A 26,458-nucleotide genomic window follows, 5' to 3' on the forward strand; every position below is an offset into this window, starting at 1 on the left:
TGGTAATGAGGTCACTATAACTGACAGAGAGCACACCTGGCAGAGCAGCTTCTCCAGTCGGGACCAGCCTAGCGGGATCCTTCCTCTATGGCCAGGCAGGGGCTCCACCCGAGGAGCGAGAAGCGGCCTGTGGGGTTGGTGGAAGGGCGGAGAAGCTCTCACTCCAGGTACCAAACTAAGCCGAGAAAAAAGGGTAAAAAATCGAAAAGAAAGAACAAATGAAGCGGAAGTTTCAAGGCTCTCTGCGAGGAATAACAGTATAAATAACCGAAGACGTCTTGTAAACACTGCGGTCATAACCCCGAACATTAAACAGCCCCGGTGGCATCTGGCGCATCGGCCGCCGCGGGCTGCTCAAGGGCAGTGAGAGAGCCGGGTCCCAGGCTTCTCTGCCTTGCTTCTCTGTTTATCTCAACTTAATCTTCCCCTAGGAGCTGTTCCGTAGCCTGGAAAATGTTTAAATTAAAACCCAGTCCGCCGGAAGTCGTGGTGGGAGCTAAACGCGCCCGCTAACCGCAACCAAAAGGCAGGCATGCAGGTTTGTTGTTAGAATTAATTAGTGGATTATTAATAAGAAATCTAGATAATGTATGCTGCAGAACTCTGAAAATCCTGAAACACACCCTAAGGGTTATGGAATTTACATCTTCCATAGCTTCTATTATTTCTTCACTAGTTTGCAGCCATACCCAAACCTGGAAGGTGACGAAAGGTGGAGTTTACTTTCTCGCCCGTGTCAGCAGTCATACCGTGGAATCCATGAAAGCTGGATTTCCTTTTTCTGGTGCGTTTTTACTCTTGAACTGTGTAACTGTGGATAACTTTAATACTGCCCATTCTTTGTTTACAGTTACATAATTTCTATTGTCCTTAAAAGTAACCGACATATTTCCTTTTTAAGGTTTCAGTGAAAAACGTAATTTGCATCTTCATTATGAAACTCATATGCAATTTTCTTCTATCTCTAGAATTTAGATTGATGTTTAAAAGAATCATTTTCATTATCAAGCTTCCCCATAGTTTCCCACTTTTCTATTCCAAATATTTTTAAAAATCACACAAAAATGTCAGAGCTTTTAGCAATATAAAGAAAGATTTATTTTCAAAAGTAGCAAAACTTGTTTGAAAAAAATATATATCTTTAAGTGAATTACTTTATAAATGTGACTGTCAAAGTCAGCTATCCTATGATCTACATTTTACAACATATTGTACAAAAGATACATTGATAGGTTCTTATCTATTTATACATTTATAATTACATATTGCACTTGGACCAGCAAGGCTTGCAGAGTCATTCACGGTAGAAGTTAATAAAGTTAAATAGATGGGAATCTTTGCAAGTACAATTGATCTCCTCTGGTTTGGAAACGAATCTCCTCGTCGTTGTAAAGTGTTCTCGCGGGGTGGGACAGAGAGAGGAGCATTGCGAGGGGGAAGCAGAGACAGAGAGCACGGAGGGCAGGGGTCGCCTTCCCGGGGCCCGCTCCCCCCGGGAGCGTGCCTTTCCCAGACTCGCACCTCCAAGGTCAGGACGCGGTGGTTCCACATAAGCGGCTCGCGGTCACCACTTCTTTCAGGTCACTCTCGGGTTTCCCGGCCACCAAGAAGGGCCACGTCTGCGGGAAAGAAGAAGGTGGAGGAGGTAAGTAGCCGTGGCGGAGGGATGGGGTAGGCTCCGGGCCAGAGATGAAAGGAGTGGGGGCGGTGGGGGCAGGCAGTGCACTGGAGAGACCGATTGATTATCTCTGCAATTTACTCGCGGTCCTAGCGCACCCCGCGGCTGCATAAAGCAAAAAGCTGCCTTGGCGCCAAGTCACAGCTCGACGTGGTGGTGGTGCTGATGGTGGTCTTTTAGAACGAGAGCCAAAGGGCTCATACTGGGTTCCTTGTGAGACCCAATGCAGGAAGCCCTGGGCAAGCCGAGAGTGGGTGGTGCTGTGGCACTGCCTGGAAGCAGACGCTCTGGCAGCCTGAGCGGGGAAGCCCAGAATGACCTTGTGCCTGCTGGGCACCGAGTTCGGGGCGAAGCTCCCTCCTGGCCTCTCTTCTGAGGTGGTGGTCGGGTTTCAGGGCCCTGTCGCTTTCATCGTCTTTCATCGCCATCTATTTCCCTAGCCCCGACTTTCGTTTCTTCCATTGCAAACAGCGGCTTTGACTACAACTTCTAAATTAATCACCACCTCTTAAGGAAAAAAAGAAAAAAGCTAAAAAAACTACTTTGACTTTTAATTTAAGATCGTCTTCGTGCTGGACTGAGAAAGCATGCTTTCTCTTCCTTTCTCCGGGCTGTTTTATAATAAAGTTCATTTAAGTTTCTTATTCAAAGATGAAGAGAGTAACAATTGTAAATATTCGAGGCAACACTTTCATTTTAGGTGAAGATTTTTAAAAGCTATTTACTCATTGAAAAAAAAAAAAAAAAAAACCCAAACTTTCAGTTGGAGGGAAAACTATTTTTCATGGCAAAATGTAGTTTTGCATCTTCTTCTCCCTCAGTTCCAGAAACCAATTCGGTGAGAAGACAATTCAGACCTCTCTCACTACTGCTCTAGTGCTGGCTGATAAGACTTGCCTTTTAAGAGGAAAAATCTCTCATTCTTATCATATACAAACAGAGGTCCTAGTAAGTTGTTGTTATTGTTTTTCTTTAGATCCTAGAAGTTTTAAAATAAAATCAAATAAAAAATTAAAATGTATTTCTTAAACAGTAAAATGCATTTGAGAAAAAAGAAGACTCGATGATTATCAGTTTTTTTGTATTAAAAAAGTTAGGCTCAATGGGCATTACTTTTTAAGATAAAAGGTAACTTTTCTTAAATCTTGGATGAGAGTGACCTGTTTTAATATTTATTAAACTCATACTAGTGAGGATTTACTGATTTTGCTGATAATAACTGGAACTTCTAGGATTTAAAAATACTAATCCACTTATAGGAGAAGCACAGAATATTTAAGCGGTTGGGGGCTTACACTGACAATTTAGGGGGGCATAGATGTGTCCTTATCTAATGGTCCTAAATATGCTTGTGAAAGAAACGGAGGTGGGTGTTTTTATTTACAAGGAAAGGAAAATCAAAATCCACTCTCAGCTAAAAGAAGAAAAAAGGATTAATAAAATGCCTCCTCGGCGTGAGGTCTTGACAGTGCTCTCAGTTCCGCAACAGCCACTCCACCCCAGGGAGGATGGCGTTGGAGTGGGCGCGGGGGATCCCTCCTCTGTGCCAGCTCAATACACTTGCAAACCTTTAATTGGGCTGCCACGTCAAACCCTTGCATAAATCACTCCTGCTCCGGGGGCTGGTAGGGCAGAGAGCGAGGGCCGCGTCTAGACCGCCCGCCTCTGGTCCCTGGAGGCTCTAGGCCCGCGGTGGCCGAGGTGTGTAAGTCACCGCCACGCCCGCACCCCCACTCCCAGCCCCGCGCGCACTCGCGCCCACCGCTGGCGGGACTGCGGGCGCGCCTGGATTGCAGGATCGCCTGGACTGCAGCGGCAGCCCAGGGGGCACTCACCAGGTTGACCGGGTGAATGTACCCGTTCTCGTATTTGTCGTTAGCCAGGATCTGCCTCAAGTGGGCGATGTAGCTGGACGCCAGCCTGAGCGTGTCCAGCTTGGAGAGCTTGGTGTCCGGGGGCACCCAGGGCAGGGTGGTCTTGAGTCTGGAGAAGGCCTTGCTCAGCACTCGCATGCGGGCCCGCTCTCGCGCGTTGGCGGCGTTGCGCTGGACCTGCTTCCCCTCCTGGCTGACCCCGCTCAGGGGGCTCTTCTTGGTGGGCGCCTTCCTCCTCTTGCCCAGGCCGCCGCGGCCCTTCTGGGGAGACCCATTCTCACAGTTGGAGCTCTCCTCGGTGCTCTCGTTGGAAGTCACAAATTCCTTGTTCGAGTCCATTTTCAGCCCGTCACATTCCAACATCTCCACCTCTTGAAGGTCCTCCACATCGCTGAGGGAGCCGGTGGACATGTTTGGGGGAGTGGACGAGAGAGAGAGGGAGAGAGAGAGAAAGAGAGAGAGAGAGAAAGAGAGAGAGAGAGAGAGAGAGAGGCAGAGAGAGAGAGAGAGACCCTGAAACCAAGGGGCCTCCCGAGTGTGGCGCAGCCACCTCCTGTTGGGAGCTGGAGTTGGGGTCTGGTTGGGTTTCACAACCCTTTCCCCTTCGCAGAGTTGTGAGAAGGAACCTAGGGGACTTCTGCAGCAGAGGAACCGGCTCTCTGTTTCCCCACTCCCAGAGTCGTGGCCGTAGAGGAGTGTGAGCGAGCGCTGAGGAATTTGGTGGACACTAGGAATTTATCTGGGGAATAGAGGGGCGGATCTTTGCAGCCAGGGGAGGGGCCTGCCAGGCCCCAGCAAAGCGCTTAGACCCCTTTCACAACCGGAGGGAAACTCATTGCACAGACCCTAATTTGCAACTTGTAATGTAAATCAACTCAACCGCATCATGTACTTACCAGCCACCTTCTCCCAACTGTGGCTGGCTGAGGAGAATCATGTCCTGTCCATCTCTTTTTAAAAGGCCTTCTTTCCCTCTTAAGACATCACAGCTGGTTGTTACTGAGAACTTTAGAAAAATGACTAGATCCTTTGGCTCTTTCTGGGCCTTCCACCTAGGAATCTCACAAGTACTCCATGCCCTCTCTCCTCCCAAGAAAACACGAGTTAAGATACAGGGAGTATCAACTGCATCCTGCCAACATCTCATAAGACTCCAAGGCTTTACCAAGTTCTCCTTCCACCTTCCCCAGGATAAATGAAGACAAGTGCTTCCTAGAATCTTTATGGTGATGGAAAAGTAAGTATAAAAAGTTTCACATACACCTGATCATTTTCAAGACATCAAAGGACTGCCTATGTGTACACAAACATACTTGATTTGCACGCTCAAACCCAACACACACAGCTTAGTGGGAGTGGGTAGGGAATGAGATAGGGCAGTATGAGTGTGTGAAAAATATTATGTTAGTTGATCATCTTTTCCTAATAAGTGGAAACTTTCCCCTCTTTTTTTTCTAGAAATGCATTTAATATTGCCTTGAGAGTCTTAGTTGCTCTCAGACATCACCTTGCCTGGCACTTTTTGTGATGCACCATCCCTTTCAATGCTGCTGTCTTTGTCCTCTTCCAGCCTCTTTGGTGCCAGTGTTCCTCACATGAAGCTGACACTACAAAACACAAAGCAAGATTATCCTTTTGAGAAAGGTTCTTTTCCATCTTTAACCCCAGCTGGAGCCATCTTTCCTAGAGAATAAGAAAGTCTCCTGGGAAGTAGGTAGAAAATCACAGGGAAGCAGAACCTAGGGATTGGATGAAATTGATGCAATGAAACCAGGGAGACCGAAGGTGTAAATCTCTCTTCAATTTCTTTGCCAGGTTTTCTTCCCTTGCAGGTAGGCATTGAAGTTGGGCTGGAGCAAAATGTGAGAGTGATTTCTGAGTGGTTGTCTTAGGGTCTGAAGGCTTCTCCTACATTAAGATATCATATCTCTAATCCTAGGCTCAGCTGGGAATTCACTAACCTCTAACGTTTTGTTTTGCTAGCAGGGTCTTGTTTGCTTTCCCCCTATGTTGTAAACTAAACAGGTTGTCAGCAAATCAGTCTTTATTAATGAATTAGTGACCCCTCTTCCATAATATCTTTGCTGAGGATCCAAAATTTGTTAATCACCAGTGTAGAGATTTATGAGCTCTCTTATTTTCTGTTGTTTGTGCAGGTGGAGATTTAAATGACCACATCCACCCTAAGATTTATTGTGAGAATGATTGATGTTATAAACCAGGAAAGGACTCTTCCCACAGCAGGGCTGACAGAAATATCAAGTTGAAGTTGCCTTTGTCTTCACGTACAAACGACCCGGTACTACAACACAGAAAGTATAATAATTTCATCTGAAGTTCAAGACAGCAGTAAGAGAACACCCAGCAGGCCTGTTAAAATTTTCTTTACTAATTCCCCAACTAGTTTCCTTTGATTTGCTCTCCCTTCTCTCAGTCTTGGTAAAACATGAAAGTTAAAGTTATTTTTAGAGTAAAGAGCTCTGTGAAAATGGGCATTGGCCAATACTTTGTGAAATGTGTGTGTGTGTGCGTAGCTACTAAGATATCTGCAAAATAACTACAAATAATTAATTTGGGCTCTGGAATGTGATAATTATTATAAAAATCCAAACTATGGCCTTACTACATACCAGGCTATTAAGCTGTGATTTTTCTTGTTGGAGCCATTTTTTTTTTTTTTGGCTCTGGTTCTCTGTTACACCTTAGTTAATGGACTGCTCAGGCTGTCTGGGGGGGATAACAATCATAGTACTACGTACCACTGAAAAGATTTCTGTTGTCTGTATGTTTTTCAATGTTGGAAACTTAAAAGCACCAATTTCTGGAAGCATGTAAAACTAGCCTCATGTCATAGGCTGGTTTTTATGCTTAGCAATTATTTTTCTTTATAGCCATATAAGAAATAATTAAGTCTCATGTCCATTTATCTTGCAGTGAGACGTTTAGGCTGAGAAAGGCTAGTGGGCTGATAATACGTTTTGGAGTTTCTAAAATTCTGTAAAAGATGGCTTCCAGTTTGGGAGTAAGATTTGAAGAATGCTGTTGCTTATGTATCTTGATTTGAAGTCTTGGAGAAAGAATATTCGCATGGAAAATACTTTTTTCTTTTAAAATTTTGTGTCTATCCCTGCTAATAAACACTTAGGGACAAATGGGTGGGGCAAATGACTTCTTGTTGGATTCTACTGAGCAAATCAGTTAAGCTGTAACTTAAGCTGTGCCAAATTCTCCCAAAATGTAAACTATATTCTGTGAGAAGAGAAGCACTTTTGAGAAGCTGTGTTAACCCTTTTGGTATGTTGACTATTTCTGTTCCAAAGCATGAAACAGAAAACTAGTGATTTGAAAGTATGAGATCATTTCTAAAAGTTCTTACCTGACTTTTAAGAAACAGTTATGCCCCAGAGGCATCTGGCCAATTTGCTGCTCACTTCTAACAATTTGTTTTGCAAGAACGACTGTCTTTGAAAGATTTTAATGCTAAGGAAATTTTATCTCCGAAAGCTGTAAAATGAAGATTAGGCATGGAATGTACCCTTGAACTTAAATCCTGGTTTATCAACTGATACATTTACAGGAAGTTCAAATTTGATTCAGTTGCACTTGGATGGAATAATTTGCTTCTTTTTTTATGAGAAGGAAAACATCATAGGCTTCCTTTGAACTGACTTCACATGCCATTACATAATCTTTCTCAGGGGAAAAATATGCCTTTAAATTTAAATTTTAATCCTTTTCTCTTTCTACTCATCATTTGGTCAGGAGAAACATAGGCTGGCAAATCGGCAAAACTGCCCATTCTCTTTTTTCTTCATTTCTAATTAACACCTCCAGATGTTTTATTGATTTTGTTTGATGGTAACTACCACCACTTCAAACATTTGCCAACTTTCTATGCAAGTTGATGCCTTTTCTTTTTTTGAAGGAGTCTGTCTTGCTCTGTCGCCCAAGCTGGAGTGCATTGGCACGATCTAGGCTCACTGCAACCTCCGTCTCCCAGGTTCAAGAGATTCTTATGCCTCAGCCTCCCGAGTAGCTAGGATTACAGGTGCCTGCCACTACGCCTGTTTAATTTTTGTATTTTTAGTAGAGGTGGGGTTTCACCATATTGGCCAAGCTGATTTTATACTCCTGACCTCAGGTGATCTACCCACCTCAGCCTCCCAAAGTGCTGGGATTACAGGCATGAGCCACCGTGCCCAGTCAGGTGCCTCTTTTTTGATTTTACATAATTATCTCCATACCCTTTGTTGGCTGCTGATTGATTATTGTCTATCTCCCACTTATATGCTTATCAAAATCTGACTTTGTTTCATTAAATTTTAACTTTATTTCATAAAGTGAGCATTACCTCTCTTTGCTCATTCTAAATTATAGTGGTGCTGGCCTGTTATATTTTGGCAGCTAAAGTGAATATGGCACTAGTGAGCTTAGTGGCTAGCTAAGAAGGTCAATAATAGTGATGCTGGGTGTTGCTGCTACCTTTACCTGGCACCAGCTGGGAGATGGTATAAATCCTGGATGGTATAAATCCATTCAGTAATCAGAAATCTTCTGCGTGTTCAGTATACCCTAACCCCCTCTTTTCACATTTAATTCAGTGAATTGTAGATAAGATGCCACAGTGCTAAGATTTAAAACTGGCAAATAACAACAATAAAGTCTAGAGAAAGATTCTGCATGGTTCTTTGAATCCAAGAGTTAATCTTGCATTTCACATGTTCCATTATACAGCTTTAAAAGCAGCCAAGCCTATGTGCTTGAAAGTCAGAGTTTACCCTAAGGTGTAAGTGGGCCAGAGAAAACTCAGGCAGACCAAGAGAGTTAAAAATTTTGCAAAGCCAGTTTAATGTCCTCCTAAGTTTTCTAATACTAGAATAATTTCATTAGACTCTGTCAGTGTTAGGAAAGAGAGAGAAAAGGACTGAACGACTCCTGAGTCAGGTACCATGCAAGGACCTTTGCCTCCATTCTCTTGTTTCATGTATTTTCTCTCCTTTCTGTTGGCACTGCTAAAGAAAGAGCTGCCACATGAAATGAATATTGTATTAGAAATGTATGCCAGAGGCTTTCCCCTGTAATAAAGTTTTAGAAAAACTGGCTTGAGTGATGACTATTCTGTATCTTAAAATAAAGCTTGAAAGCAAAACCTCCCAAGTTTTCCCAAAAAGAATAAATCTTCTAGGTTGTATGGGAGACCCCTTTAATGCACTTATATGTTATGTATAGTTTATTGATGGGCATAAAAAAATACAGGCCAACTTGCTGTCAGCCTCCTTCCTGTATGGAGGCACTGGAATCAAAGGCTCCTTTGGGTGATTATCTCTTTGGGATTATTTCCTTGTAGCAGGTGCTTTCAGCTTTGAGGAACCAAGAGTTGCAGGAAAGTACTGAGTGTGAATCCTGACTTTAGGAAGATGAAATATTTCCAGGCGATGAACCATTTTAAAATAGAGACACAAAGTAATAGTTTGTCAGAATTGGATGGGGCTGAGGACCAAGGAGGCCATAAGTAATCACAAACTCTGTTCCAATGAGATGTCAGGGACAGTACTGCCCACCTAACCCTGTGTCCTGATTTGCCTCGTATAATTCCTTCTACTGAGTCACATTGCCATGAATGGTTTTTGCTGTTTGAATAATTATAGTAAATGTGAGAAAGTTTCTATTCTGTTATTCCCTATTTAGAATATGTAACCATTGATCCCTAAATTATACAAAACGAGATAGACTTGAGCTGTCCTGGGATATAATGCTTAGAACCCTGTCTAAGATGGTTTAAGTAACGTAATCGCCAGAAGGACTTTGTTAAAATAAAAATCTCCTCTCTATCATAGAAACCTGATGGGCCATCTGAGGGCCACTCATTCAACTAGCATATCCCCAAATCTGCCCTCTTCTCACCATCTCCTCTGCTAAACACTGGATCAAGTCACTCATGTCACTTACATGATAACAGTCTCTTAAAGGGTCTTTTTGTTTCCATTCTTGTCCTCTTAAAATCTATTGCCAATAAAGTGTTTCAAGTCATTCCCCTGCTTAAAATCTCTTAAAGCTTCTCATTGTGTTTAATATAAAATCCACACTTCCGATTGTGACTTGCGTGAGTCTGGTTTGCTTGCTACCCTTTAACCATGCGGGCCATGCCTGTGCTCCTCCAAGACACCACACCCATGCCTCCCTCAGCACCCTTGCCTTGCTGGTTTTCCTGTTTGGATGTTTTTGTCTGGCTCTCTGCATGGCTGAGCCCTTAGATTTCAGATCTAAGCTCAACTGTCATTTTCATGTGAGAAGTTTCCTGAGCATCCAATGAAGAATGTTTTTGTTCATGATTCTACTTTATTTATTAATAATAAAAAACAGTAGCTAACATTTACTATTTACTACATACCAGGCACTGTTATAAAGCCCTTTCAAGTTTAACAAATTTAGCCCTAGTAACAATTTTATAAGGTAGGAAACTTATAGATGAGAAAACTGAAACATAGAGAAATTAAGAAACTTCTTTAATTCATAAAATTAGTGTCCTAGTCGTCTATTGCTGTGTAATACCCAAATTAGTGACTTAAGTTATTATTATTTCTCTTGGTTCTATGGGTTGACTGGACAGCTGGGTGGTTCCCACGTGGGGACTGTCACAGTGTTGCAGCCAGAAGGCATCTTACACGTTTAGTCATGTAAAGGCTGGACTAAGCTGAAATCAAAGAGGATTTCTTCATTCACACATCCAGGCCTCAGCTGGGATGGCAGAGGCAGCTAGTTCTGGGCTGGCATCTCTCTCCAGACAGCCTCTCCATGTGGCTTCCTCAACCTGACAATCTTAGGTGGCTGAAGTTCTAACACAGTAGCCAGCTTCCTTCAGAGTGGGCATTCCCCAAGACTCAGATGGAAGATGGAAGTCTTCTTATGACCTAGCCTTGGAAGTTATACAACGTCACTTCTGCTTCACTCTGCTGGTCAAAAGTGAGTTCTGGGGCCATCCCAGATTCAAAAGCAGGGCTTGTATAAGAGCATGAATACCAGGAGATATGGTTCAGTGGGGGCAGTGAGGGGTTGGGTGGCGGTCATCCTTGGAAGTTGGTTACCACAGTGCATAAATGCCAGAGTCTGGACTAATACACAGACAACCTGACTCTTGAGCCTTCACTTTAAACTACCATGCTCTAAAATTATTATTTTTAAAAATTTTGTTGACTTTGTTATTATCTCTCTGCCAACCCCTCTCTAATTATAATCAAAGCTTCATGACTATAGGGACGTGATGTGTCTTGCTCAGTTGGGCACTGAGAACCTAAAGCAGGGCTAATATATAATATGTACTTTATAGTTGTTGAATGAATGAATGAATGAATATCTTATCTTTTTAAAAAATTACTCAGCCCCCAATGTCAGGTATTTTAGATTTTCATATTTGAAAGGTACACTGTAAACTGTAAAGTATAATAATTATTTAGGGTACTAACAAACCTTCAAAACACAGTGGCTCAGATAAGCCACAGATTTACTTTTCTTTTTCATATCAGTGCAGACCTAGGCAAGTGGGTGACTCTGCTCTGCAAGGACACCCAGGGATCCAAGTTTTTTCTACCTTGTTAGTCTCTCATCCTTTGGGGGTGACATATCTGAGTGAAGCCAGCTTACCTTCACCAGCCCTGAGGAGGTGGGAAAAGAGGATGGGAGGCAAAGAGATTCCTTGTAATAATGGGATCTGAAAGTTATACATATAAGTTCCACCCCCATCCACTGGCTTCTTTAGCTGCCGGGGAATTTGGAAATAGGGTTTCTAAATATGCTGTGCTAAAACTTAGGGTTAGGGGGAATCTATTAGAAAAAAGAAGAGGAGCCTGTTCATAGAATCTGCCAGTGTATTTATAGCATAAATGATAAAGTTAACTATAATGTAAAGACCTGAATCTTTTGTTTGACCCTGATGTAAAGTTTACTTTCTGTATAAGCTAGCTTTATTGCTTTTATGCAGATGACAGTTCTCTGTGAAATTATAATTAGTCAAAATCTAGTGCTAATGGACTTCAGGTCTCATTTGGAGCTCAGAATCAGTTGAAAAACATTTAACAGCTCACCTCTGGCTACATGTTTGAGGTCACACACCAATGTGAGGCATTCCAACGAATGTTGTCATTAACTTACCTTCAAAATAACAGCTTTATAAAATTACTGCTTTTGAGGCTGGACCAGTAGAAATGTATAGGTTATATTTACTAACAATCATTGGTACTCACTAAAGCCCTCCAAGTTGTTTTACAAGAGTTGAGAGCAGCTCTTTAAAAAAATTGCTTTGTCACTCAGGCTGGAGTGCAGTGGCACAATCTTGGCTCATTACAACCTCAGCCTCCCGGGCTCAAGCGATCCTCATACCTCCTCTTCCCAAGTAGCTGAGACTACAGGTGTGTGCCACTATGCGTGGCTAACTTTTACATTTCTTGTAGCGATGCGGTCTCATTATGTTTCCCAGGCTGGGCTCAAACTCCTGGACTCAAGCAATCCTCCTGCTTTGACCTTCCAAAGTGCTGGGATTACAGGCAGGAGCCACCACACCTGGCCTGACATATTTTCAAGGTTTGATAGTAGGGTGCTGTTCTAGTCAGCTTAGGCTGCCATAACAAAATACCGTGTGGCTTAAACAACAGAAATCTATTTTCTCACAGTTCTGGATGTTGAAAGTCCAAGATCAGGGTGCCAGCATGATTAGGTTGTGGTGGGGGCTGTCTTCCTAGCTTTAATTTTAACTTCATTTAACAGCCTCCTTCTCACTGTGTCCTTACGTGGTCTTTCCTCTGAGTGCATACAGAAAGACAGGCAGAGAAAGACAGAGAGAGAGAGAAAGAGAGAAATCTCTTCCTCTTAAAACATCACTGGCCCTATTGAATTAGGAACCCCCTTTAAGACCTCATTTAAGTGTAATCATCTCCTAAAAGTCCTATCACCAAATACAGTTACACCGGGGGTTGGGACTTCAACATGAATTTTGGGGATTCACAATTCAACCCATAAAATTCACTATTAGAAATTATAACCAAACAATGTTTTTGCTTTATTATTATTCCCAACTTTCCGCCTATTCAGGATTAAGAGAAGATACGCTTAGGACTCTTCTCTCATTTGAATATTTACTGTAGATTTTATACCATTGGCAATAATGGCAACAACAATAATCCTCAAGTATTGGTTGTCTTGATTTTCCTTTTTGAGGAATCATTAGGATGAACTGTACATCTAGATTCATGATCTATGATGGGGGCGGGGAGGTCATCTGATTCTCGTTCCTAAAATTTGCAGAGAGGAGGACTATTCTTTAGTTAGAAGCTCTAAATCAATTTTAAAGAACCATTAGTAGAAGATTTTAGGAATTCTTTATCTAGTGCATTTAAGTACACCACACTGCTCCCACACAGCAATAGACATGGGTTAAATCAATTTACTAATAACATTTGCCAAATGATTTTGGTGGGTTACTCCATAGACAAAACAAACAGTTGATGGACTGCACTGGGGTCTTTTCAACTGGTCACTCTGACATATTTTAGATAAAGCCAATATTATTTTAAGGTAGAATGTTAAGCAGATACTACACTTCTTCCTCTCACATGAATAAGTGAATTCTTTTTCCTCTCAATCTAATTGCAAAGCCATCTACAGTGAAATAACTTGCCCAGGAAGGATAGGATTCACACTTCTCAAATGAATTTGAGTGGAAGAGTAAACTAAATGTTGGATGGAAAGTATAAAGCTTACATCCTATCAAATTTTAAAACATGAAAGTCCTTAATAGAATTATGATTTTCTGTTCATTTTATATTTTTCTCTTAAATTATTGCCATGGGAAAATACTCCTGGACTGTGAACCAAAGGACCAGGTCCAAGTTCTGCTTATATATATAACTAGTTGCATGAACTTGGATGAGCCCTCTAACTTCAATGGGTCTCAGTGTCCTCTTTAATGTCCTGACAGCAGGGATGGGTTCCATAGGGTTAATTGAGATGATGCATACAAAGGGATTTTGTTTAGTGCTTAACATGTAGTAAACATTTATAAATACTGGTGGTTGCTGTAATGGTAGTTGTTGCCATCTCTTAGGCCCTTTTTAACAGTAACATTCCATTTTTTTCCATTTCCATTTTTGGCTAGGGGTAAGGTTTTATAGACAATAACAGGAGTAAGATTTTATAGAATATAAGACTTTCAGCAATAACAAGAGAATAATAACTCAAAATGAGTAAAAGATGATAGTCATATGTTTGCATCATGAAAAAACATAGACTTGCATTGGATCTTTTATGGAAAATGGAGACAAATTTGCTATTGCTGATGAGGGAAGCCCTCAATCAACAAACCAACCAAATAAACAAAAATGCTTTTTAAAATGATGCTGTTGACACTTTGGGAGGCTGAAGTGGGAGGGCCACTTGAGGCCAGAAGTTTGAGACCAGTCTGGGCAACAAAGTGAAATTCTGTTTCTGTGAAAAATAAAAAAATTATCTGGGTGTGGTGGCATGTGCTTATAATCTCAGGTACTCAGGAGGGTGAGGCAGGAGGATCACTTCAGCCCAGGAGTTTGAGGCTGCCGTGAGCTCCGATTACACCACTGAACTCCAGTCTGGGTGGCAGAGCAAAACGCTCTCCAAATAAGAAAAATGATGCTATTGAATAAAAACTTCAAACTTTTAGAAAGAAGGAATAAATAATCCATGCCTGTCTAATAATAATATTTACATATGATTTCCCATTAAATGGGGGCAGATAATAGAATCATTAAGCCTCCATTTCAGTCTCACTTAAATATATACATTTTATTTTAATTTTCATATATGCATTCATATTCATATATATTTTCAAGTATTAAAAATCACCTGAGAACTGAACCAGTTATGGCATGTATTATTTATCATTTTGTCTTTAAGAAGAAATTTTAAAAATTATAGTATATTGTTATGTCATAAAAAGCATTGAAAGGCTTAAATGTTTCACCTTCAATTTTTCTTTTTCTACCAAGTGACTCTACTTGATTCTGATTATTTTGCATCCTTTTCTCCCCCTTTAATTATCTTTTACAAGGTGTTCAAAGTCTGTGTCTTAATGATGAATAATCTTAGAATAACTGCAGTTTATCTCCTCATGCCTTGTGGACTTTTATCCACTAGATCAAAAGCTTCATGGACTTCCCAAGCAATAAAGAATTAGCCTTAGAAATTTTACATAAACCGTTTAGGTTAGGCAGCATTTCCATTTCCCCCCCTTATTTTTAAATAACTTTTCTCACTGTGGAAGAGACTCTTGATCCGACAGATGTCTTTTCTTTTTCCCTTGGACTCTTTCAATTTGTGTTGTAAATTTTAAAAAAATCCTTAAAAGACAACATGAATATAATATGCTTGGTAAGATGTGTTCTTTTTTTTCTACAAAAATTAAACATTGACGTATAAAAACAACTCACATTGTAAGGGGCTTCCATCTTTCATACTGAAAGTGTTACTGACACATACCAGGTGAAACGAGTTAAAGAGTAATTTTATCTCAAAACGTCTGCAGATTTTTTTTGTCCTTCACCTATACAAAATGACAAATAGGAATAAAGCATTCTTTATCACATCCTAGAATACTCATGAATTTTTATATCAAGTGACTGATGTCTATTTTTCAAAAAATATTGTTTTCGTGACATGAAAGAAAAATGTAGTATACACTAGGCTGATGGCTGTTTGTAAGATGGCAGCATACTTTGTCATCCCACAAATTTTTCTACAGGAAAAATGTTGAGAGAGATGATATCTTTTTTGACTGCTTGTTTCTGAAATGTTAAATAAGCTACATTAACATGCTTCACTTACATTGTTTCCAAATATGCAAAACCATCAGAGGAATTTTCATCGTTAGGATAATCCAGGCCAATTTTTTTTCTCCAAAAATATAAAGATAACAGACAAACTGGTATTTTGGGAAAGAGCTTAAATTATCTAAACAATTGCCTTCCTTCCTCCCTCTGCTTCACAATCATTGTAAGTTCTTAAATATTCTAAAATATTTTAGCTTTCTTTTCTCATATTTTAATGTTTGGTCTGGGCCAGATTGAGGTAAACATGCTGTTTCACTTACAATTACATCCAAAAGAGTGGGATCACTTTGTCTAAATCATCTTTTTATTTCTAGTTTCTATAGTTGATTTCCTTTGACGACATGCACAATGTTAACTTCAGTTAACAGCTACCATTCCACAACCAAACTCGACTGAGAGTTGTAAACTTGTGGAAACAAAAAACTTAAATGCCTCTGACAAAAGGGAAAAGGATTTTTAAAAAGGTGGGCAAGACAAAAGTTATCATGAGGGCTGTGGGTAACTCTATAGTGTAAGTAGCTATTGACCTGTCTACCAAGTTACTGAAACCTCTCCCCAAGCTCCAGGAAGGAAAATAAAGTGTTAGTAGAAGTTTCCTGTAATCCTTCCTCATTGTGACATAAGATCCCTTGGGAAATCTGCTGCTGTTGTTGGATTTCTCTGCTTCTATGTGGAATAGTGGTTATCTTTCCAACGCCATATTCTAGGCCCCTTAGCGAGTGGTCCAATTCATTCTTACTCAGATACCATCTTCATCAACAGGTCTTCTCAAATTGCTGTGTTTTTAAAATTCTACTTTCACTTCAATATGGGCACATAAACAGAGTGTGCAAATATTACAATTTAGCACACTGGAGCTCTTTCTTCAAAATGGCAAACAGCATATAGATTGCATTAATTGACTGAAAAGAAAAAATTAACCAGACTTAGTATTTTAGGGATATTATGACAGAATTTCACTTTTTAGCAGCTTTTTGGAAGTATAATTTGCATACCATAAAATTATCTCTTACAATTCAATGATCTTAGTAAGTTTTTAGAATTGTGAACCATTACTACAGTACAATTTTAGACCATTTCCATTACCCCAAAAGTTCTCTCCTGCCCATTTGCAGTTAATCCTCACTTACCTAGCCCCAGGCAATCATTGATCTGTTTTCTGTGTCCAAACATTTGCCTTTTCTAGACATACTATAGAAATTATAAAGTACATGAATCAGAGTATGTAATCGTTTGCGTCTTCCTTCTTTCACTTAACATGTTTTTGGGGTTCATCTATATTATGGCATATATGTATGTGTATTTTGTTCCTTTTAATTGTTGCATGGTATTCTTGCATTTCAATTTTTAACCAGATATTTGGCATATTATGGAAACACAGATCCAGCTAAAGGACAGCATTTTTGACTTTAGTATTAAGAACTATATATTAAGTGTTTTAAAGAGAAACAAAATAAGTACTCTCCTTTCACTTCTGAAAACCACAGTGGAGTGTGATGACTACTTCTTCCAGTTCTTACAACACTGTAATTTGTTGTGGGAAGGTTATAATAGATAGACCAACTTTTTCTTTCTATCAGTAATTCCTGAGAAAGAAACTATGTTACTACCATGATCTTTTCATGCAGACACTGGCTTGGATATATTATTTCTGCTTCTATTCTGGGATTATATTAGGTATGAAGAAGGAGGAAAAAACTGAACAACAATACAAGATAGAAAGCAAAAGCTTAATATTATGCACCAGGAATATTGAGACAAACTACAGCCATATTCAACATAATGGATGAATTATAGAAACGTGCTTAATCATATGAATATTGAATGAAAAATCAAGCCATAGACTACATACAATATGATTGTATATTATATGTGATAAAACTACATAGAAACATAAGGGATTGTTGAAAACCAAATTCAGAATGTGATTTTATCTAGGGATTTTAGGGGTATGTGACTGGAGGAGCACAAAAATAGATTTATAGGTGTTGGCAATGTAGTTTTTGTGTTGAATGGTGGTTCTGGGTGTTTTAAATGAATGGTGGCGAAGGTGTTTGTGTGGATCAAATATTATGTAATTTTGTACTTGTATGATATAAAACCATGAAACTCAATATAACCATGTCATAAGTTTTATAAAATCATTAATTATACCTTCTGGAATAATGTAGAAATTGATTTGTATTTATGATGATGACAGCCATTCTTTCATAGTACTGAATTCTTTCCATTGTTAACATTCAAAAGAAAATCTACAGTCCATTCTCCAGCCATATGCCAGGCAGAATAAGCTGTTGAAAGTGATAACCACAGACCAAACACTTTTTTTACCCACTTGACTGAATACATTTGGGGTTTACCACTTTAGCCTTTGGGACTGAGTGTTAAGTTATTTTTTCCATTCACCTTTTGGGATTTTTCACTACTCATTAAGCACCTCCATTAGAGAGGAGGGAAAGGGAAGGAGAGGAGGTGAAATTCAAAACGCTCAATGTTATTTCAGTGTTGGTTAGCAAGTTGTACTGGTGAGAGTTACGGGACAGACACTGAAATTAATAGCCATACCAAATACTTTGGATTATCTGTGAAACTCACTATCTATTGAAAGGTGTTCTTTAAATAGAGTTACAAACAAAAATAGGCCTTTTGGATGGGTTCTGCATCAAGTGACAGAAAACCCATTTTGACTTAAGAAAGAAGTGGGGAATTTATTGGCCCATATAGGTCAAAAGTCCAAGGATATAGTTGCCAACTATAGAGCTTAAATTATTAGAAATCAGTCCACATTTCTCTCTGCCTTCTTTTTAATTTTTATTTAATTTTTATTTTTTGAGAGAGACTCTCACCTGTTGCCCAGGCTGGAGTGCAGTGGCACCACCACAGCTCACTGCAGCTGCCCAGGCTGAAGAGCAGTGGTGTGATATCAGCTCACTGTAGCCTCAACCTCCCACACTTAAGTGATCCTCCCACCTCAGCCTCCCAAATAGATGGGACTACAGGTGCACGCCACTATGCCTGGCTAATTTTTATATTTTTTGTAGAGATGGGGTTTCGCCATATCAGCCAGACTGGTCTCAAACTCCTGGGTTCAAGCAATCTTCCCGCCTTGGCCTCTCAAAGTGCTGGAATTACAGGTGCCTAGTCTTTATTCCCAAAGTGCTGGAATTACTGTGCCTAGTCTTCTCTGCCTTCTGCTGGTTGACTTCTGTGTCAGACTCCAAATGGCATTAGAGTCACTGCCTGATGGTCCAGACCTCTTCCTAGGCATAGCCTTGGTGGGAAGAAGAGGGAATGCTCTCCTCTTTCAGCTCCAGCAAAAGGTTTGCAGCTGTGAAAGGCCCACTGGACAGCACAGACTTAAACCTGAACAAATCTGTAGGTTACTTGTTCTCTCTAGTCTTTCCCCCAGGCACCGATGAATGTTTTGAGTATGTCATATCTTTGACCCCCACTTTCACCTATACTAACTCTTGTGATCAGAATTCTTTCTTTCCCAGTATTCTGAACTTGCTTTCGTAAGGCCACTGTCACATTTCTAATGAAAAATACCAATGGCCTTTTTCTTGGTTTTCATCCTCTTTGTTTTTTTCATACAACATTGGTAGCTGGCTTATTATTGGTTTATTATAAACATTTTATAGTGTTTACCACCAGTTTACACAAAGAGTGCATAAGTATATTTTTTATGGTAAAGCTTCAAATAAAGCAGAATCAAAATGAGAAAGTTCCACTTCACACTGCTGTTCTACGCCTCCTTTTCTCTCCATGTGGTGGTCAAGCTTAAAGTCCACCAAATACTTATAGTCTATGAATATCTATCATCTATCAATTAGATATATAGACATGTGCGTGAGTATATATTTTACATATATTTTATAATGTTTTAAATTTTCTTCTTACATGTTTGGAAACTTAACCACACATATATTATTCTGTGATTTAATAATAGGGCTTGGAAATCCTTCCATGGTAGCAAGCATAGATCTACCTTTCCCAATGGTTGTGTAATATCCTGTGGTATTACATCATTATTTAATCATTTCCTGATTGATAGGCATTTAGGTTAACTTTTAAAAATGTTATTTCAAATAATGCTATATCACTTTCCAAGTCTTTCATTAGTAGTTGTACATGTATGGTTGTCCAATTAGGTTTTCCTCTGAATTTAAATCCTGCAGTTCAGAAATGAATCTTAAATGCTTTCTGGTCATTTCCTTATGCATTTATCTCACAGGCAGCATGCTCCAAGCTAAGCTCTTTACTTTCTCTTTCAAACTAACTCCTCCGTGTCAACATTGATCATTGATGAGAAGGAAGCCTTGGCTATTTGATAAGAAGAAATAATTGGGATTTCAATGAAATATTTGAGAGAATTTTGATTGAATTAATTTGAAATCATTACTGAATGTTAGATAATTTTTTGTTAAATTATAAATTTTGATTTATTAGTTGTATAAGTAGGGTTTGCATTAATAAAACCATAATATCAATAAATTGATCAATATAAAAAGTACAAACAATAGGAATTATAAAATAATGCTATCAATACCCATAACAACTCATGCTTATTGCCTGCCCCTCAAGCTCCTTTTTCATTTAGCAACTATTTATTAGTACCTTCCATGTATCAAGATTCTGTGGACTTTTATGGTTTGCATGTCTCTTGTTCATCTCCATCTCCATCTTATTCTTTGGGTTGAAATACAAGGCACAGCATCTTGTTTCGGCCAGCAGGCTGTACTTGCAAGCTGCAAATCAACAGATGAAATGCTGAATGGGCATTTATTTTCTCCTTTCATTTAACACACATTTTGAACTGTCACATTTTCCTGTTTTAGTCTGTTTTATCAATTTAGATTTGTGCCTTAAATAAAACAATTGAGTTTTTTTGGCTGCAAAATAGCCAGATCTGAAGCCAAAGGGGATCCTTAGTTTATAGTGACCTTTCTCTTCTTTCAGTGAACTAGCTGCTGGAGGGAAATGAGTAACTATGAGAGGCAGAATAGTACAGCTAGGTTTGGTGCCAGATGAATGGATCATTCTCCTCCTTTCTGGCTGCATGAGCTTGGGCATAATTAACCTATGTAGCTTCATATGCTTGTTTTGAGAATGATGTGAAATTGTACAAATACACACACACACACAAATTAGCACATCTTAAGTACTCGATAAGTATTAACTCATTATTACATGCTCTATTTGTGTTTCCTGTACATTCCAGGTTAGAGGTCTTTTTCTGCCATTTTTTAAAGTAAAATATATTATTTCACTTATTTAGATGTATACCTTAATTTAAACTTTCTAGAGAAATCATCATTCTCTGTATAATGTGAACTTTTAATGAATTGTCAGCTACCAATCCCAATTCTATGTGCTTGGGCAAACAAAGTTACCATGGAAATCTCTGTATAACAAAATGATTATAAAACCCATATAATTTATGTATTTTAATAAACAATGACTAAAATGTGAATTTCAAGGCAATCAAAATATTTGAGATTTTAAAATACTTGAATTTTTGCTATAAAAGAATTAGATCCACAGTGTTGTCATAATTTTGGTAAAACTACTGAGCTGTGTTATACATGTGATAGATATAAAAACACCATTCTACATTTAAAGAAGTTCAAAGCAAAGAAATATATTTGAAATATCTGGATCCCATGCCTCTTTAATGGCCATATTTCACTTTGATAATATTATATTTTACAGTTCTTCAACACATTTGGTAATTTCATACAAATATAAATTTTATATGATCCTTTGTAACAACACTTTCTGCATCGGGTGTTAAGTTTTTACAAGAGTACAAACTCATTTCTCAATATTAACCTCCAAAAGTATTATTTTCATTTAAAAGGTGGTAAAATAATTTGTACCAAGGTGCACAGGATTAGCTGTTTTACATTCACTAATTACTTGCTTATTAAAAGCAAATTTAGCAATTCAAAAAACCCTCTAATTTGAAGGAAAAGATTTACTGTGTACCAGGTGGGTTGAGGGCTTTACATGCATCATCATATTCAATCTCATAATAATATTTCTAAGTAGATAATATCTCCCTTTACACACATAAAACCAGTACTTAGTAAGATTATTTACTCAAGTTCACTCTTTCAAAGCAGGAAGAAGCTGATGAAATCCAAGTCTTTCTGAGTGATATTTCTCCATTGCCTCACATCACTTCCTAATTATCTGCTTGTGGCAGAAATATTTCTTAGTAGAGAAACTTCCAAATGCCTTTATTTGTTAGGTGGACTGATGTTCTCTCAGAGATGGATTCTTGGATCTTTATAGAATTGTTCAAACTATTTCTTTTTTTTAATTTTACTTATTTATCAACAAAATTTTAAATATTTATGTATTTATTTTTTAGAGACAGGGTTTCACTCTGTCACCTAGGCTGGAGTGCATATTGCAGCCTTTAACTCCTGGGCTAAAGCGATCCTCCTGCCTCAGCCTCGTGAGTAGCTAGGACTATAGGCACACACCACGACATCTAGCTAATTTTGAAACTTTTTGTAGAGACGGTGTCTTGCTGTGTTGCCCAGGTTGGTCTTGAATTTCAGTCCTCAAGTGACCCTCCTGCCTCAGCTTCCCAAAGTGCTGGGATGCCCAAACTATTTTAGGGACTTGGCTTAGTATCTTTGTAATATGTGTAGATAGCTACTAATTGCATAAATATGTATATTAACTTATTAATTATGTCTCTATTTACTTGAGTTTAAAAATTGAGATACTCCTGTTTCCAGGGGTACAGACCATGGACATAGAGCAAGCAAGCTTCATTCTTCTCGAGCAACACCTACTATAGGAGACAGAAACCCAGGATGGATTCTTGATACTTCTTCCTGTCTCATTTTCCACATTAGATAATCCATCACCAATTTCTCTTAACTCTACCTTCTAAAAATCATTGGAATACATCCATTTCTTTCATCTTTCTAGCTAACACTAAAGCTGAAGCTACCATTATACTTCACCCTGATAACTGCAACTGAGTTAGTACAAAGAAGTCTCTCCATATCCTTTCTTGCCCACCTGTATTTATTCTCTGCGATGCAGTCAAAATAATCTTTGGAAACACAATTCTAATTAGCTCAATCTTCTGTTTAAAACTCTTTCCTTTCCATTGCATTTAAATTGAAAACTGTCTTAGTCCGTACAGGCTACTATAACAAAATGCCCCAGACTGAGTAATTTAGAACCAATAGAAATTTATTGCTGACAGTTCCGGAGGTTGGAAAGTCCCAGATCAAAGCATCAGCAGATTTGGTGTCTTTTCCTTATAGATGGCACCTTCTGTGTCCTCATGAGGCAGAAGAGGCAAGGAGGCTCCCTTTGGCTACTTTTATTAGGGAACAAATCCCATCCATTAAGGCAGAGCCCTCATAACCTAACCACCTTCTAAAGGCCCCCTCTTAATACTGTTGCGTTGGAGATTAGGTTTCAACATACGAATTTTGGGGAGACACAAACATTAAAACTATAGCAAAAACCAATACTGGCTTTTGGTGGGAGATAGACTGAGTGTGGCACATATACTTATTTATGGACTAATACAGTAAATTGGTTCTGACAGAGTGGAGTGCTGCTATAAGGATACCTGGAAATGTAGAAGTGACTTTGGAACTGGGTAATAGGCAAAGGTTGGAACAGTTTGGAGAACTCAGAAGTAGACAGGAATATGTGGGAAAATTTGGAACTTCCTGGAGACTTGTTGAATGGCTTTGACCAAAACGCTGATAGTGATATGGACAATGAAGTCTAGGCTGAGTTGGCCTCAGATGGAGATAAGGAACTTGTTGGGAATGGGAGCAAAGGTGACTCTAATTATACTTTAGCAAAGAGACTGGCAGCATTTTGCCCCTGCCCTAGACATCTGTGGAACTTTGAACTTTAGAGAGATGGTTTAGGGTATCTGGCCCCGATGCCTTTGCTGTTCCAGCCTTTGGGCTTTGGAGTGTCTGAACCGACTCAGGGCAGAAGGGATTCCCCAGCACAGCACAGCCGTTGTACCAAACATGGCCAGACTGCTGCTTTAAGTAGGTGCCCAATCCCATTCCTCCTCACTGGACTGGACCTCCCAACCAGGACCTCCAGCCGCCCCTGCCCAAGCTCTCCAGCCAAAACAGATCTGAATTCCCCTGGGGCAGTGCGTCCAGAGGGAGGGGCAGGCCACCATCTTTGCTGTTTAGGCAACTTAGTTGTTCTAGCCTTTGGGCTTTGGAGAGTCTGAGCTGACCTGGGGTGGAAGGAATCCCCAGCACAGCACAGCTGCTCTACCAAAATGGGACCAGACTGCTGCATTAAGTGGGTGCCTCACCCTGTTGCTACTTACTGGGTGGGACCTTCCAAACAGGGCCTCCAGACACTCCTGCCTGAGTTCTCCTGCTGAGAGAGATCTGAATTCCTCCTGGAACAGCTCTCCCAGAGGGAGAGGTGGGCCACCATCTTTGCTGTTTGGGCTACTTAGTCATATCAGCCTCTCGGTTTCAGAGTGTCTGAGGTGACCAGAGGCTGAAGTGGACCCCCAGCATAGCATAGATGCTGTAGCAAAACATGGCCAGACTGCTTTTTAAAGCAGGTCCTGATCCCAGTCTTCCTCATTGGGCGGGACCTCCCATCCAGGATCTCCAGCCACTTCCTACAGGTGTCTTTGGGCCAGCAACAGGTCTGTAACTCCCTGTGACAAAGCTTCCAGAGGGAGGGGCAGATGGCCATCTTTACGTTTTTGCAGTCTTCACTGGTGACACCTTTAGGTTCTGGAAAATCCAAGGTGACTAGAGACTGGAGTGGGCTCCAACCATACCACAGCAGCCCTACAGAAAAGTGGCCAGACTGTTACATGAGTGGCTATTCCCATATCTCTTTACCAGGCAGGTCCTTCAGGCCTGGGCCCCCAGCCACCTCCTTCCAGAGCTATTGAGCCAATACCAACTCAGCAACTATCTGGACGGAGCCTCCAGGGGCAATTGAAAGCCTCTTGGCCACTTCCCCTGCAGTGGAACTGCCCTTGCCACCTCAGACTAACGAAAGAGCAAAGACCCTAAGTACCTTATCCATACCTCCAACAAGTTGTAGTCAACCTAAGGAGAGGAGGCCAGTCCATTTCCCATAAGTCCCACACATTTCCCATGGCTCAGCACTAGACAGGGAACCCCTGGGTTGAACTCACAGCACAAACCCTCCATCTTGCTGACTGAACTGCGTAATTGCTGACCTGCATCTCTCTGGGATGGAGCCCTCAGGAGACAACCAAATGGCCCATGGCCACAGCCACTACTAAGATCTCTTCCTCTGCTGCCTCTAAGCTGGGGAAGGAACATAAACACTGAGATTGTCCCAGAGCTACAGTGGGCAGCCCAGGAGTGCCAAGTTGTGAGCTACAGGCAGCACTCAAGGGGGAGAGGAATCCACACTTTCAGATAACTGAGAGGGAACATGGCTGCAACTGTGAGGAAATATAGGGGAGCCACACAACTGAGCAAGAGTCTACTAACTGAACAATACACCTCGGTGTCACCCACTGGATCACACCCAAGGCTTCAACACCAAAAATACCTCACTGACATACCTCTGAACCCAGAGGCAAGAAGTCAGCTTCAAATAGAGACCCTACACAAAGCCCTGTTTCAGTGAAAACATCCAAAAAAGAAGTCTATTGACCGTACTCAGTGTATACTGGAGTTAAAGGAACACCCACACACAAAGAACTCCAGTAACTCAAATGGCCAGAGTGTCATATGTCCTCCAAACAACTACACCAGTTCTCGAAAAAGAGTTCTTAACCAGGCTGAACTGGCTGGAATGACAGAAATAGAATTCAGAATATGAATATGAACAAAGATCATCAAGATTCAGGAGGATGGCAAAACCCAATCCAAGGAAAATAAGAATCAAGATAAAGTAACATATTTGCTGAAGGACGTATAAAAAAGAAACCAATGGTTCTGACAGAGTTGAATAACAAAATATAAGAATTTCACAATGTAATCACAAGTATTAACAGCAGGATAAAACAATTTGAGGAAAGAATCTCAGAACTTGAAGACTGGTTCTCTGAAATAAGACAGTCAGACAAAAATAAAGAAAAAAATAAAAAAGAATGAACAAAACCTCTGAAAAGTATGGGATTAGGTAAAGAGGGCAAATCTATGAATCAGTGAATCTATGAATCACTGAAAGGGAGGGGGAGAAAGCAAACAACTTGGAAAATATATTTCAGGATATAATCCATGAAAACTTCCCAAACCTTGTTAGGGAGGCCAACAGTCAAATTCAGGAAATATGGAGAACTCCTTCAATATCCTACACAGGAAGATTATCCCCAAGATACATAATTGTCAGATTTTCTGAGGTTGAAATGAAAGAAAATGTTAAATGCAGCTAGAGAGACAGGGCATGTCACCTACAAAAGGATCCCCATAAGGCTCCCTGTCACCTACAAAGGGATCCCCATAAGGCTAACAGTAGACCTCTCAGCTGAAACCCTACAAGCCAGAAGAAATTAGGAGCCAATACTCAACATTCTTAAAGAAAAAAATCTTCAACCAAGAATTTCATATTCAGCCAAACTAAGCTACCTAAGTGAAGGAGAACTAAGATCCTTTGGAGATAAGCAAATGTTGAAAGAGTTCATTACCACCAGACCTGCCTTACAAGAGAGCCTGAAAGAGGCACTAAATATAAAAAGGAAAGACTGCTACCAGCTAATACAAAAACACACTTAGACACACAGACCAGTGTCACTGTAAAGCAACCATACAAACAAGTCAACATAATTGCCAGCTAACAGCACAATGACAAGATCAAATCCACACATATCAATACTAACCTTGAATGTAAACAGGCATAAATGAGCCACTTAAAAGGAACAGAATGGCAAGCTGGACAAAAAAGCAAGACCCAATGGTATGCTGTCTGCAAGAGACACATCTCACACATAATGACACTTACAGGATTAAAATGAAGGGATGGAGAAAAATCTACCAAGCAAATGGAAAATGCAGGGGCTTCAATTCCAATATCAGAAAAAACAAATTTCAAATCAA

At 40.0% G+C, this 26,458-nt stretch overlaps 1 protein-coding gene and 1 long non-coding RNA gene across 2 annotated transcripts; one reads left to right on the forward strand and one right to left on the reverse strand.

The window, feature by feature from the left end:
* The first annotated feature begins 528 nt into the window (after nucleotides 1–528).
* On the forward strand, nucleotides 529–8,652 carry LOC104678243. The gene is made up of 3 exons (XR_750154.2): nucleotides 529–1,645; nucleotides 3,931–4,789; nucleotides 5,709–8,652. It is a non-coding gene; the product is annotated as an uncharacterized LOC104678243 (long non-coding RNA).
* On the reverse strand, nucleotides 1,075–4,256 carry TCF21 (transcription factor 21). The gene is made up of 2 exons (XM_010383470.2): nucleotides 3,514–4,256; nucleotides 1,075–1,619 (listed from the first exon to the last, which is right to left on the reverse strand). The coding sequence occupies exons 1-2, from the start codon at nucleotides 3,961–3,963 to the stop codon at nucleotides 1,530–1,532; spliced, it is 540 nt and encodes a 179-aa protein (XP_010381772.1). The 5' UTR covers nucleotides 3,964–4,256; the 3' UTR covers nucleotides 1,075–1,529.
* Nucleotides 8,653–26,458: the final 17,806 nt, after the last annotated feature.

This window comes from Rhinopithecus roxellana, chromosome 4, assembly GCF_007565055.1.
Source record: "Rhinopithecus roxellana isolate Shanxi Qingling chromosome 4, ASM756505v1, whole genome shotgun sequence".
In the NCBI taxonomy this organism is placed as follows: Eukaryota; Metazoa; Chordata; class Mammalia; order Primates; family Cercopithecidae; genus Rhinopithecus; species Rhinopithecus roxellana.